At 54.2% G+C, this 15,061-nt stretch overlaps 1 protein-coding gene across 1 annotated transcript; it reads left to right on the top strand.

The window, feature by feature from the left end:
• Nucleotides 1-5,953: 5,953 nt before the first annotated feature.
• On the top strand, nucleotides 5,954-14,412 carry LOC119114689 (uncharacterized; the record flags this gene model as incomplete). The annotated part of the gene is made up of 4 exons (XM_037238707.1): nucleotides 5,954-5,990; nucleotides 6,389-6,521; nucleotides 7,407-7,657; nucleotides 14,299-14,412. Coding segments are annotated over exons 1-4 (535 nt in total), but the record flags the coding sequence as incomplete, so codon positions are not given.
• Between the last annotated feature and the right edge of the window lie 649 nt (nucleotides 14,413-15,061).

Raw genomic sequence — 15,061 nt, 5'->3', positions numbered from 1 at the left:
AACATACTTTATTATAAGTGAGCTTGTTTCATCATATCTGGTGCTTGTTTCAACATCTCTGCAAATGTGAAACATTCCCTTTAATGTCACGAATATTTCGCTGTCACAGTAGTGACTGACTTCACGAACCATCACATTCAGTCCATAATGATTCGCAAAACAGTGTCTTATTGTGTTTGGGACCTATTTAGGCATCACCTAAATCGTTTGGGAGGCGTGGTGTATCGCTCTTGGAGGTCTTGGGCTAGATGCTATTCCAAAAATTGGCGTTATGGCTTTCTCGGTGTTTTGGGATATTTTCGAAAAATTCGGTGTGAAATATCGGAGCAGCCTGGACAATTCATGGAAGGGTAATGCCCCTAAGGAGAAGCAGAGCTTCATACGTAGTTGAAATGACGTGAGACACAACCGAATAACGCGCACCCGGGCGTGGGATGTTGTTGGCTTGGGATACCTTCCATGCGCTTTTCTGTCTGTACTGCATGAGCTTAAGTAATGTCGTGGGGGTAATTTTCCACGTGTATACCGCAAATCTGATCAATGTCAAAAGCCAATGCCAGGGACGCTAGGAAGCGTGCTGAGGCGCTAAAGTCATGTCGGTTTTGACGGAATGCTGCGTCATTCCTCGAGAGTAGTAAGGCGCGAAGCGTGCTGAACGCGTTTGCCGTGAAATGTTTCAACAGCTCGAAAGCTGTACGCATGCAGAAGCGTCGACTCTTCCGTTTCTGACTGTATCTACGTCAAAGTGAAGGACCCAGGGAAGTAGTGTCAGAACGTAGAAGTAAAGGTAATGAGAGGTCTTTTTCTGGATCCAAACCAGGGACGACTCAATCAGGAACGTCGTGGAGCAGTGAGCCGTGCAGCTCAGTGACGGTTTTTGGCAAAGTGTCAGACTGATTTTTAATAGACTTGGTTTCAACGCGATGATGGCATACAATACGTGAGTGATATGGGGGTCATGCCGTACTGATAATAAAAGGCACGGCGTGTCATATCCACGTGTTCAGGCGTGAGTCGTGTTCACCAAAAGCTCCACTCAAGGTGCTCTTCAACTCTTGCGAGATATGCAGATCCATAGTTTAATCAATTTGACAGCTAGATAAGAGAGAAGCATTAGCCTTATCCCTCGGTAAAAAACTAGGAGAGTGGAGATATAGTTGGGTTGTCGGGTAGCTCAACTTTATCTCCATTCTCCTGGTCTTTCTCCGAGGAATAAGACTAATACTACTGTCTTATCTATGTGAATAATGTTCCTCGCTAATGTGCTGAGCAACTTACGCAATTTGACAGCTCACTATGGGTTTAATAGCAATAGTTACAGTGGCCATGTGGAAACAATAGGACCCTTACTGCATGCTGAAACGACAGTCTCCCTTCTGGGGTTTATTTGTAGCCTGTAAGCAAGGACTAATAGTAACGAATGTTGCGCTGTTATATTGATACCCTTACCGAATAATAGATCCCTCAAAGCCAACGAAGGCCCACCTCGAAACCAGTTGCACACAACATGCCGCTTGCCAGCTAGTTAAATGTCACAGCTATTTTCACGAACACCCACCGGAAAAATCTGCCACCACGGCACAATATTACTGGAAATTCAAAGGCGCTTCCTGGTGTTCGCAGAGGTGCCGATACAGATGTGCCACAAACAGTTGGCATGCTACGGGAAACACCAACAGCTTTGTGTGGCGCACACTGCTTAAGCGATGCTTTGAAGTAGAATCTCGTCACCAGAAGCCCAATTAACCCAGCCCTAATCGAGCACTGCTCACGCGGGCGTTTTTGTCATTTGTGTGCATTGTGTTCGGCCGAAACGCTACGAACGTAAGCGCCGTTCCACTTGGTGTTCAGTTCACCTTCCCGCCTCCCACTGTGGTCGTGTTGAGTTCAAAAGTGCGCAGATTTGCTGCAGCGTAAGACAAAGCATTGCTAGTCAATAGCATGACGCCATGTGAAAAAGGAATGTATGTCGCAATTTTTCACACACTTCGCGCCAAACGATCTTGTCATGGGCCCAATCATCTTTAAGGGAATGTTTTACATTTGAGGCCATTGAAGAAGGCATCAGATATGATACAACAAGCTCACTTGTAACTATTGGTATCTTTTTTAAGTGGAAAAGACTGCTCTAGACAGCATAATTTTCTGTTTACTAAGTATGCTTCTCAATGCGTTATGGCTTGATAACGCCATTGTACCTTGCACAATATTGATTGAAAGCTAATTGATGGCCGTTATGTCTGGAAACTGTGCCCACCAACGCCAGGTATGAACATCTCGACAATTCTATTCTTCTAGGTTTTGACTGCCGCGTGGCTTATGGAGTTATATCATTTGAATGACGTTATTATGACGTCATGACAAGGTGACCTTGAAATATTCTCCACGAAACAATCCCCATTTTCGCGAGCGTTTGGCTCAGAAACCAGAGAGGCATAAGTCTTAAGAATGACAAAGCTGTGAACAGCACCGAAAAGTCTTCAAGGTGGCTGTTTCAGTTCAAAACACCATGAAGATGTGGAACGCTCCCTTTAACCCTTTTCCTTAGAAGGGATAGGGTTGCGGTCGATGTGACCCTCCCGTATTAACCAATGTTTACTCCATATTGTCATTTAACTAGTACGTTTTGATGTCTTGTAGGTCGACAACACAGAAAAAAAACTTATAAACTTGACAAGTAACAAGCAAAAGTGCCAAGGATGGAGGAAGGCCCTTGACATAAGCCCAAAATAAAGACGAATGATGAGTACGAATCACGTTGATTTGTGCTGAGAAATTGAACCAAGTTATTAAGCGCTATGTTTGCCTTCTTATTTTCTGTTTGAGCTCCAGTTTTTTAGATACACTAAATTCATGTCAGCTCGATTTTGTAGCGACCAGTGTTTATGCGATCAGTTTCAAGAACACAAACGACATCTCCTGTATTTTACTTCGGCACCTATGTAGCGAACGGCATTGCTGGCATCTCATAACAGTCTACATAAGGTACTTTTAGCCGGGCTAATCAATTATGGAATACTACCAGATGGAACTGCCATACTTCGTTTCTGCTCCGACGAAACAAAGGCTATGAAACGTGTGACTTACGCGACTGCTCTACGGTACATATAGCGCTTACAACCCGGACTGACCTGATAATGGGCCTACCGTGCTGACTTATAACCATCGTTGTGCTATGGCATGCCTTTGAGCCCAGGTTTTTTATTTCACTTCAGCGTTAAAAACCAGGAGCGTAGTTACCTATTCAGTGGAAGAAAGTGGACCAAGTCTAGGTGGAACCTGTTTGTTGGCGTTTCTAGGAGTAAGGTGCGCCATTTTGCACTTCACAGCCACCTCCTTCAACTCATTTTGCGAAACTACATTCCTGGTTAACGCTAGATAATGTGTTATAAACCAGCGACGCATCGTTTTGTATTCCATGCTTTACAAAATAGTACGTCAGCAGTATTTAAAGTGGGGATAGTGCCTCTACTCGGGTTACCTTTAAATTTTCACGTTTGCTTTTTGCCGTCTTCCCTTTTGCTCTCCTCGAATTCTGCTTGAAAACACCGAACAACTTACTGGGCCAACTTTGAAGTGGTTTCCTGAATAAACAATATTGTTTCAATCAGGCCAAGCTGCCTGCTGAAAACCTGTCCACACTCAGCAAACCCTTCAGAGCAAACTTGTAGAGAAGTGTAGCATTGAATCAAAACACCGTTGCCCGCTCGCAGTACTCGGCAGGGAATGTTGGTAAGGAAGGAAGGCTGTTTCCTGCCGAGCAGCGAGTATCATTTGGAGAGGAGCATTGGAGAGACGAGGAGAGGATGTGACACTCATTGCTTACCATTGAAGGGACGAGAGTGAGAAAAATAGAAGGGGGGGGGGAGAGAGGGAGGAAGGGAGAGGAGAGGAGAGGAGAGGAGCGGAGCGGAGAGGAGAGGAGAGGAGAGGAGAGGAGAGGAGAGGAGAGGAGAGGAGAGGAGAGGAGAGGAGAGGAGAGGAGAGGAGAGGAGAGGAGAGGAGAGGAGAGGAGGAAAGGGAGGAGAGGAGGAGGAAGGGAGAGGAGATGAGAGGAGAGGAGAGGAGAGGAGAGGAGAGGAGAGGAGAGGAGAGGAGAGGAGAGGAGAGGAGAGGAGAGGAGAGGAGAAAAGAGGAGAGAAAGGGGGCGGGGCTCTACCTCAACATGGTGTGGTATTTTTGGCTGGCATGGTAGATAACGAGTGGAATGCGACAGAAGCAAAACTGCTGCATTGCATCTCATCGCCAAGCCCACGAACCCTGAGGTTTTATCAGTGCATGACACATTGGCAGATCGAATACACAGGCTATATCTCAGAACGGTTCATGACTCTAAAACACCATCAGGCATCCATACCGATACCACTGGGCACACGTGTTGAAAACGATGCGTCAATGCAGGTCATGGCAGGAGGGGGGGGGGGGTCATAGTAGCAGAAAATTAAGTTGTTTTCCTAAAGTAGTCATAATTTGATTACTTATCAGCGGGTGAACAGCAAGCATTGCCTTGCCAACTTTCCTCAGCACCTCTCCACTCCTGGGGAGTAAAAGATACAGCCACCAACGCAGCTGGGAGACGTGCACTGGATATGTATCTTTATATAAGGGCCGCTAAGGACAGCGAGTTGACACCCAGACATGTTGTAGACGGGGAGATCTGGTTCAGTTAGGTTGAGTTCGGTGAGAACCATTGCATCTAACCACGACCATCTCAGAGTTTTGGGATTGCGGAGGGAGGCAGAGGTGCGGTTATGCTGCTCCCATTGTGTGTAATCAACCGTAAGTCGCCCAGACCCTCGGGCGGAGCACCCAGCTCGGGCAGCCGTGAGGTTGGCCCATGGCTGACAGTCATAGCATACTTTCCAGCGAGACGTGATATTGCGGACGCAAAAAAAGCCGGAGGCGGAAGAAAAAGAGTATGTGGAGGGGACAGAGAGCAGCAGGGACAGAGAGGAGCAGGGACAGAGAGGAGCAGGGACAGAGAGGAGTGGGACAGTGAGGACGAGGGGCAAAAGGGACAGGGGCAGAGAGGAGCAGGGACGGAGAGTAGCAGGGACAGAGAGAAGCAGGGACAAAGAGGAGCAAGAGGAGCAGGGACCGAGGAGCAGGAGCGCCTTTGGGAGTGCCGCACTGGGCCGAGGGTCACGACCGCTAGACATGATGTAGGCAGTCCGCGCCGAAGGGTCACGACCGTTAGACATGGTGCAGGCAGTCCACGTCGAAGGGTCACGACCGCTAGACATGATGCAGACAGTCCGCGTCGAAGAGTCCCGACCGCTAGACATGGTGCAGGCAGTCCGCGTCGAAGGGTCACGACCGCTAGACATGATGCGGGCAGTCCGCGTCGAAGGGTCACGATCGCTAGACATGATGCAGACAGTCCGTCGTCGAAGAGTTACGACCGCTAGACATGGTGCAGGCAGTCCGCGTCGAAGGGTCACGACCGCTAGACATGATACTGGCAGTCCGCGTCGAAGGGTCACGACCGCTAGACATGATGCAGACAGTCCGCGTCGAAGGGTCACGACCGCTAGACATGATGCAGACAGTCCGCCTCGAAGGGTCACGACCGCTAGACATGACGCAGACAGTCCGCGTCGAAGGGTCACGACCGCTAGACATGACGCAGACAGTCCGCGTCAAAGGGTCACAACCGCTAGACATGATGCAGAGAGTCCGCGTCGAAGTTGTCTCTCGGGAGACAAACGCCGATCGATTGTCGGGGGAACATGGTCCGTCTTGGTAGGAGGCTCGCCGTCTCCCAGCGGACACGGCGCCCACCGCCGCCGGAAGTGGACGGCTTCCGGAGGCGGCTCGCGCCAGCTCCGGCCGGATGGGCTGTAAAACTGGGAGTGGGGCCTCATTGGCCAGCTGAGCGTCGGTTGCGAATCATTACACCTGGAATGGTCCGGCTTGGGCGCTCTGTAAGCAGCCGTTGAGTAAAATTCGCCGCATGACGGCAGTTATCGCGTGCCGCTGCTCACTGAAGTGTGAGTTGCGTCGATCAGTTAGTGTGTCTAGGTTATTTTAGATTTCAGTGTGCCACTAGCTAATCTAGAAAGTGTTGAATGCTGATGTCATTATTACGCTCAGCTTTCTTCACTTGCGCATTTTGTGGCGTTTTTTTGTGTATGATACCAATGTGCATAGTACGAAAATTGACCGCGGTGAATTGTGCATGAAAACAGTAAACATGGAATGGTTGGGGTTGGTGGTCTCTGTTATCTGATGATATATCTGATATCCTCATGTAGCGTTCTTCTCTGTGGGTGATTCGAGGCGGACTGCTCGCATCCGCTGATATCACGCAATGTCAGCAGCCGGTAGCGTTCTCCGAACAGGCTGTCGGCCACAAGTGGGTGTTCAACCGACCTGTCGTCCATTACAGGCCCGCTGATCAACGTGTCGGCAGTGCAGCGGCAGACGGCTGAGCTCCCCTGTGACGTCACGCCACCGTCACCCGACGACGAGCTGCGATTGGTGCTCTGGTACTACGGCACTGGAGGCACACCGGTGTACACGTAAGGGCAGACTGGCGCATTTCGTCATGTCGCGCACACCATTCCTTGCATCGCCTATCTGTTGCGGGGCGCGACGTTCGGGCCTGGCCGAGTGGCTCAAACTGAAAACTTCCCGCAGGTCAAATACGAAAGATTCACTCGGCATCGCTGGTGATAGATTGGCGGCTGCTACCACCGTCGCCCATTTGCCGCTCTGGGTTTGTATTTGTGTCCCGCTGCTGAGTGCCGTTGACGCTCCGTCAATAGCTGGCGAGGACGCTCACGGGCTGCTCGGTCCCGATATCGACCGGCGCCCGCCCGTACAAACGGCCGCAGCGGATGCTGATTGCACGTCAAGCGGCCCGACCCAATCCGGCATCAGTCGAAAAGCAAATTGGGGACAGATTCGCATTCGGTGTCTCGTCCAGCCGCCGGTGGCAGACGAGTGCATCAGAAGGCTGAAAGGGGTTTGATTGCGACCCGCCGGGAAAGCAAGCTCGCATCCCGGTGAGCTGTTGCCGCCTACTCCCTGAAGTGCCAAATCGGGTTCATTTGCGCACGTCTTGGTGCCACGTGGCGGTGATTGCAAGACGTGCCTCCGCTGAATTATTCATGGGCCACCTCCTGAAATAGTGTGAAAATATTATGAAAGGGACTGTCGCGACTGTGAGTGCTATGAAGTTACGGATACTGTGTACCGCATCAGACGCTGAAAGGCTATCGAAGGCGGTAGCAGTTCAGTCGAATCGACAACGCAACCTTCTGGCTAAGCAACGTAGCATACGTCCGCAACGCATCATAACACCCGCGGCGTTCCCCACTTGGCCGCCGCCACGCTGTCCGTCCTGCCGTGATCCTCCAGCACACGGCGCCGACCGCGCCGACACGCCGTCGCCTCTGCGCCAGGTACGACGCGCGGGACCGGGGCAGGTCGCGCGGCGCCCACTGGACGGACGCCAGCGTGGACAGCAGCCGGGTGCAGTTCCAGCCGAACACGCGGCCGGCCCACCTGCGGATCGGGGCCGTGCGCCGCTCCGACCAGCGGCTCTACCGCTGCCGCGTCGACTTCCTGCACTCGCCCACGCGCAACTCACGTGTCAACCTGACCGTCATCAGTGAGTGTCTGGCCGTCATCAGGGAGTGTCTGGCCGTCATCAGTGAGTGTCTGGCCGTCATCAGAGGATGTCTGGTCATGATCGCAAGTGTTTGGCTGTCGGCAGTAAGTGCCATGCTGTTCCATGTTGTCAGCAGTGAGTGTCCGTCATCAGGGAATGTCTGGCCGTCATTAGGGAGTGTCTGACCGTCATCAGGCAGTGTCTGGCCGTTATCAGGGAATGTCCAACGATCATAGTGAATGTCTGGTCACGATCACAAGTGTTTGATTGTCGTCATTAAGTGCCATACTGTCCCACACTGTCATCAGTGAATGTCTGACCGTCATATGAGTTATGATCGCAAGTCCAAGGCTGTCGTCAGTGAGTGCCATATTGTCACCAGTGAATACAGTGCTGTCATCAGTGAGTGTCAGATGGCCATCGGCGAGTGTCGGATCGCCATCAGTAACTGGCGTAAAATCATCAGTGAGTATCCATCGTCCGTTTTTGGTGATCCGTCGTCCGTAACTGTCTTGCCATGGTCTGCGAGTGTCTGACCTCCATCAGTGGGTGCCAACCAGGATGTGTAAGTGCCGGAAGCGAGTGCCACTTTCTGACAGTGAGTTTCCATTCTTGCCGAGAGCGTTTCGGGAGCAGTGGGTGACCATCCAGGGCTCTGGCGGCGTTGACCGCTGTCAGCGAGCTTCTTCGCGTTATATATTGGAAATACTTTCATGCCGCAGTCGGATCTTGGTAGCGATTTTTTCAACTTTTTCTGGCTACCTTTTTCTTCAGCGTTTATGATCCCGGGACCTGCCGGCCAAATGGCCATGGGAGGCTGGCAATGTGACCACCTGCCCCGCCAAAACACGACATACATCATGGTCCCCATCGTTTGTTAAACAACTGAAAGGAAAAAATTATAAAAAAAACATCTCAGCTGTTTCTCCGCGTCTCTCAACAGTCTCACATCAAGATAATGTCATCTGACCGAAAACTTCACAGGTTTTGGTGATACGGGGTGAACGTTCACATATCTTCGCAAATCAGGGTTTGAATGAGCATCGCGCTTTCGGATACATCAGCTATCTGTAATTGCATCCGTACATCGCTAGTAAGACAGTGATGGTGGCGGCTTTCGTATATCAATACAGGCTATTGACGTTCCTCCTCATAACTCTGTTCCCAGAATCTGGGAGTTGTCGGGAGCAGTCTAGAGATGCTCCCTCGACTTCTTGAAATGCCCCCATTTATCTCTCAGCTGGCTATTTCCATCTCACCAGAAACACATCAGCGCAATGCAATGTGGCTGTCCGAGAAATTGGAGTTCACCAACTATGAACGAAATCTTATGACTATGACGGAAAAATAATGCTTGCCAAGTGAATGGTTGTCGACATGCACGCTAGTCGCAAAAGTCGTGTGTCCTTGCGGATCTGAAATGTGATATGCCTTCAGTTGGTCTTTGTCTTGCCTGCATGTTACCCCATTTTTGGTTAGTAATCAACTTTCCATTGGCAAGGCTATTGATTGTGAAGACTGGTATCATCTCAGTCTCTGTCCTCCCTGGCCTCGGATCACACCATTTTGCTCATCCCCTCATCTGCATGACCTCGAATTCCGTTCATAATATCCAGCCTGTTCCAGCTCTTGGTGCGGATTTGAGAAAATTTCCTTTTAAACAGCTGGCACCGAGTTTAGGCGAGATGTACATCGTTACCATTCCAGAGCCTGAAAGAGCTCACTTGTACCGGCAATGGCTCCACCTCTCAATGTACTGAATGCGGGCCAACGTAGCCCGGCACCGGCCGTGTACCGGTAGTTGCCAGTCCATGCGCCATCCTTTTACCGCCTACACTGACGGACTGACCGAGCGTCGATCCCGCTGAACCGCCGAACCACCGGCCTCTCCGCCCCTGACCCGGCTGACCCTACGTTGTCAGCTCGTCACCTCCCGACCCCCGGACCAGGACACCCACCGGCTGACGGCGACCGGGCGTTCCATCAGCCGCGACCGGGGGCCAGCCAGTCTGGGGGGGGGGGGGGGGGGGCCGTCCGAAGTCGATGATTGGATCGTCGGCCGCTCCGTTCTGTTCGTCGGTATCGACGGGGCGATCGGATGCACGCTGACGCGTCGGTCCTGACCGGCCGATCATCGACGGCAGGCCCCAGCGCTCCCGAGAACGGCGGTCGGCGCGATACGTCCGTCGTTGACACGTGACCTCCTCGCGTCGCCGATAAGTCTAAAGTTAACCGCTTCACGTCTCTGATAGGCCACGGAGACCTGAACATTGCCACTGATTGGCCATCCCAGGTATCGGTAGATCACAGGTGACCACCTCACGTGCCTGGTGACCGCGGCTGACCACGCTTCTCATTGTCCCCATCCGACCGCCTCACGACGGACATCCACAGTTGGCTACCGTGGGTCTCTCGTAGGCACCAACGGGTCACTTCAGGTGTCCACAAGTCACAGCTGCCATCTCACGTGCCTGACCCCTCTACCAGTCTTACACCTCCGACAGGTCAGAATGGCCACCCGCGTTTCTGCCACGGGCCCATTTTGGCCGGTCGAGCTGCAATGCTGGTCAAACTCGGTCGTGACCCCATGCATCGCTGTTGCCTTCAAAGGCCATCCTTCCCCACGTAAATGATCGCAGTGGACGTGTTTGCTCCCACGGACTCCATTAATATTAGTTCGGCGCCCACGACGGCCGCCAGCTGCCGGGCAAGAATCAATTGCATCGCGAAAGCTGGCCTCGCTTTAAGATGCATTATTCACGCTGACCAGCCAAGGCGCTTAGTTTGTTCAGCCGCGCAATAAAAGCCTAGCGCTTCCTAGATTTGGGACCGGGGCCAGATTTTCACTGCTCTCGCTGGGCACATGTCCAGTGCTCACAAAATCTGGACATTCCCGATTGATTATGCGATAGACCCTGCGCGGGTCGTATGCCGCTGGCCGGGTAGCCCTCAGAGTCAATTTTAACGTGGCCAGTACGAGAAACCCGCGCCAGTGGACCTGCAGACCCTTTCTAATGGTCGATATTCCGTCGGATGTTTATATTCCGTGTCAGCTGACCCCGGCTTTGGTGTTGGCGGGTGATCGACCGTTGTTGACGGTTCACTGGGACGGGAAACCGAATGGACGCGTCTGAGATTATGTTTCACTGAACAATTGTCGCCCCATAGCCGGTGTGGTGCTGCGGAGCATCGGCATGCACATTAAACAGCGCCGCGATGCGACGAATCCCACATCATGACAGCTCACAGAGCGCCACAGCACCACAGCTCACGCAGCACGACAGCTCACAGAGCGCCACAACACCACAGCTCACGCAGCACGACAGCTCACACGGTACGACAGCTCACAGAGCGCCACAGCACCACAGCTCACGCAGCACGACAACTCACGGAGCGCCACAACACCACAGCTCACGCAGCACGACAGCTCACACGGTACGACGGCTCATGCAGCACGACAGCTCCCACAGCACCCCAGCGTGACGGCTCACGCAGCACGGCAGCTCACATAGCGCCACAGCATGACAACTCACTCGGCACGGCAGCTCACATAGCGCCACAGCACAACAGCTCACTCGGCACGGCAGCTCACATAGCGCTACTGCACAACAGCTCACGGACCACTGCAGCCCACACAGCACCACGGCACGACAGCTCCCGAACCATGACAGCCCACTCAGCACCACAGCACAACAGCCCGCACAGAGACCATATGGGACGGGAACTCGCTTAGCGACACAGAGCTGCAGCCCTAGCGGGCCATGCTTACGACAGCCCACACACCACGATGTCGCGACAGCCAACACTGCACCCGTAACGCAGCATCCCACATAGAGCAATTTGGCGCGGCAGTCTTCCCAGAGCCATCTCAAGATACCGCTGGGTCTTGATCCACACACACTGCACCTGGGACACCACGCCACCGTCAGCCAGAACTGCACCAGCGCACGGCAGCGCATCAGCGAATGTGACCCAGTGCGGGTCAGCATTGCTCTGACTGACACAGTGCGGCCGGGCGCTGCGAGCCGCCGGCAGTCCCCGCGCCCCGCGTCCGACGCCAACGCCGTCGATTTGTCGACGAACCGACGCAGGAAGCCCCCGGCGCGGCACTTCAAAGCGCTTCCATTCCACGGCGCCGGGTTTTATCTTTGGACGGACTTTGGCAGCCGCCCTGCGCCAGCCAGGCGAAAACGGCCCGAATCTGAGGCATAACTCGGCGCCGTGATTAATCTCGGGTGTTCTGAATCGCGCTCAAAACTCATAAATGTCGGCCCTGTCCATGGCGCGTGAACACCTTTTGCTAAGTTGGTGACGCTGTCGCTGCTCCCCGCTGTCTCTCTCCCCCTCTCTCTTTCCCCCCTCTCTCTGTCTCTCGTCCTCTGCTGGAAGTGTTATGATTGTATCTTGTGTATTGTCGTCTTTCTTTGCCGCGCTGTTAACAAGCTTCTGCCCACTTTTACTACCTCCCTTGCTCCTTTACCTCGTGCTGTCTCACTCTCGCGCTCTCTATTCCTCTCACTCTTCATATCTTCATCTTTTTCCCCTATCTGCTTCCCATTCCCACACGTATTCTCGAGCCCGTCGCGTCCGACTTCCCCCTATATGTATCGGCGGCGGCGCTTGGCACGGCTTCTGTTTGCGCGGCGCATCTGGGCGTGCGGTGGGGTGGCGGGCCAGACACGTCTGATCGAGTGGGCGCGCTCCCCACTCCCCTTACGCGCTGAGTGCCATCCTGGCGCCACTCTCGGCGGTCCGGTCCACTCCTGCCGCCACTCCCGGCGGCCAGCCCCCTCAGATGCCACTCGTCATGGACGACTGCTCTCCACGCGAAGCCCCGACCCGCTTCTGGCTCCTCACGTTGACACAGCCGGCCCGTTCGGGCGGTTCGATACGGTGGTAAACTTGACCCGAGACGATGCCGCAGGATTGCCGCCGGTTCGGCCGGCTTGAGCGCTCGCTGGCTGTTTGTGCTCTGCATATAGGATCAGACGGCCCCACCATCCGGGCTGCCCGCCAGGGTCTTATATAACCGTTGGTCGCCGATGCGTAGTTTAAAAATCCTTTGAAGGCTGTTGACATGGACTTTGAATTCCTTGATATAAAAATATTCCAATTAAGGCGTTATTTTGTTGAAGCGGGAACTTGAACAACGCAGTAGTTCCAATGACCTATTAGGGCCTTTGTGGCTATCAATAGCAGTGGAGACGAATCGCATTTGCATAATGCAGGCGTCGATTGCCCAAAAATAGAGGCTGAAGGATGTTCGCGCCTTTCAATTTCACGTTCGCACGCATGTTTCTAACTCAATAGAGCCCCACTCCCGCACACCTGGGTACCGTCTTCTCACGCGCTCGGCTATCTTCTCACCCAGGTCTCGCCTCTTAGGTCTTCCCCTTGTGCCCGATTCCACCTTTTCAATCCAGAGTTTCTCCCTTTTCACGACCAGATTCCACTCCTTCTCACGTCCAGCTTTTCATGCCCCTCCCACCAGGTACCCAAGCTTTTCACACCCAAACCAGACTTGCGCGTCCCAGATCTACACACACACACACACAAACGCACACACTCTCTCACCCTAGGTCCTGTCCCTCTCACACCCGGGCCATATTCCCCTCGCAACGGGCCTTATCCTCCTTCATCCGGATTCCGTCCTCTCACACCGGGGTCCTCGCCCGTCATCCGTCAGGCACTGCGCACCGGTCGCCTCGACGCGTCCCATCGCGGCGGCGGCCGTGTCTCACGAGCTCGGAACCGAAGCTCACTTCCGCCCGCCGTAGTCCCAGGACGACGCCCGAACCCGGGCTCTGGCGCGGCCGGCTCTGTCGCGGCACGCTGGCGCCCGCGTGACTGCGCGGCCCCGGCCCCGGTGTATGGCATGACACCGACAGCGGCTTCCGCCCTCGGTCGTCATGGAGCGACGAGCCGCCCATTCGGCACGACGAGAGCGGCCGATTTTACCGGCGGCGTTTATGGCGCTGCATGCGGCGGCTTTCAGGCGGCGTCTTGCCGCACCGCTGCCGCCGCCGGCCCGGATCCTGCGCTGGGTTCTCCCACCCGCCCCGGAGCGGGGAGGGGAGGGGAGCTCCTCCCCGCTCCGGAGCGGGGAAGGGAGCTCCTCCCCCGCCCCTCCTCTCCCCGCCCACAGCCCACAGGCTGCACGCCGATATATCAGTAGTGCCAGCCCACATTCGGACTGTGTTGTTTCCAGCACTTTTCTGCGGGTGAGATTTACGAGGACAGACGGACCTAAGTGCAGCCGCCGCCGGCACAACGGCAGCTGCAGCCGTCTGCCGCCCGCAGGCCTCCAAACCAGCGACGCCGGCGGCCCCGGTCCGACGCGCTCGATTCATCGCTCGTGATGGCGACTTCAAAAACAGAACAACCGCGCGGATGATTTGTCCAGATCTGCCACTGCGCATTATGGTGGCGCGCGATGCGCAGCAAAGTTTTCCTCTCGTAAACAGAATGCGGCTATCACCGCTTTGTTCACAATCTGTCCAACTTGCCACGTTAAGTTCAAGTTGTCTCGTTTCGTTCAAGCAAGTCCGCTCGTGGTCCCCGCGATTGTCACATGCCTCGTCTAGATTCAACGAAACACAGCCACCAGGTGCCAGATTTCACGGCATCGCGGCCACGCCGCCGCCGTCTGTGATTTTCAGCTGTTTTGCCTCTGTCGCCCGCAGCGCCGCCGGGTCGTCCGACCATCCTGAACGCCGGCGGGCACGCGATCGAGCGTCTCACCCGGAGGCGGTACCGGGAGGGCGAGATGGTCCAGCTGACCTGCAGCTCCTCCGGAGGTCGGTCTCCACGCACGCTGTCACGCCCTCGCTCTGTCATGTCCGGATGCACCCACTCCACTTCGATGACATGCCGTCACACGCTTACGCTCGTAATATGTCATGTCTTCATACGTCTACGTCCTCTGTCCGGCATGCGGCAAACGCTCACACTCTCACTCCGCCATGTCCTCATGCGTCCACGTTATCACTTGTTTATATCCTTATGTGTTTGCGCGCCCACAGTGACATGCCGCTTTATATTCACGCCCTCACGTTGTCACGCCTTCTCACTTGTAACGTGATAAAACCTGCATAGTGTTGACACTGGCTGGCAGTCATTCTGTCACAATATGCACGTGTCACGCCTCTGCGCTGTCACGCCCTCATATTGTTATGCCCTGACATTGCCACGCCCCTATACTGTCACGCCCGCACATTGTCACGCCCTCACATTGTCATGCCCCACATTGTCACATCCCTAAGTTGTCACGCCCCCACACTGTCACGCCCTCACACTGTCGCGCGCCCACACTGTCATACCCTCACACTGTCACGACCTTACACTGTCACGCCCGCATACTGTCACGCACCCACACTGCCATGCCCTCACACTGTCACGACCTTACACTGTCACGTCCTCACACTGTCACGCGCCCACACTGTCATG

Source organism: Pollicipes pollicipes, unplaced genomic scaffold (assembly GCF_011947565.3).
Source record: "Pollicipes pollicipes isolate AB1234 unplaced genomic scaffold, Ppol_2.1 Scaffold_2970;HRSCAF=3485_pilon_pilon_pilon, whole genome shotgun sequence".
NCBI lineage: Eukaryota > Metazoa > Arthropoda > Thecostraca > Pollicipedomorpha > Pollicipedidae > Pollicipes > Pollicipes pollicipes.
The sequence above is the reverse complement of the archived record's forward strand: the minus strand, read 5'-3'. Positions and strand labels throughout refer to the sequence as shown.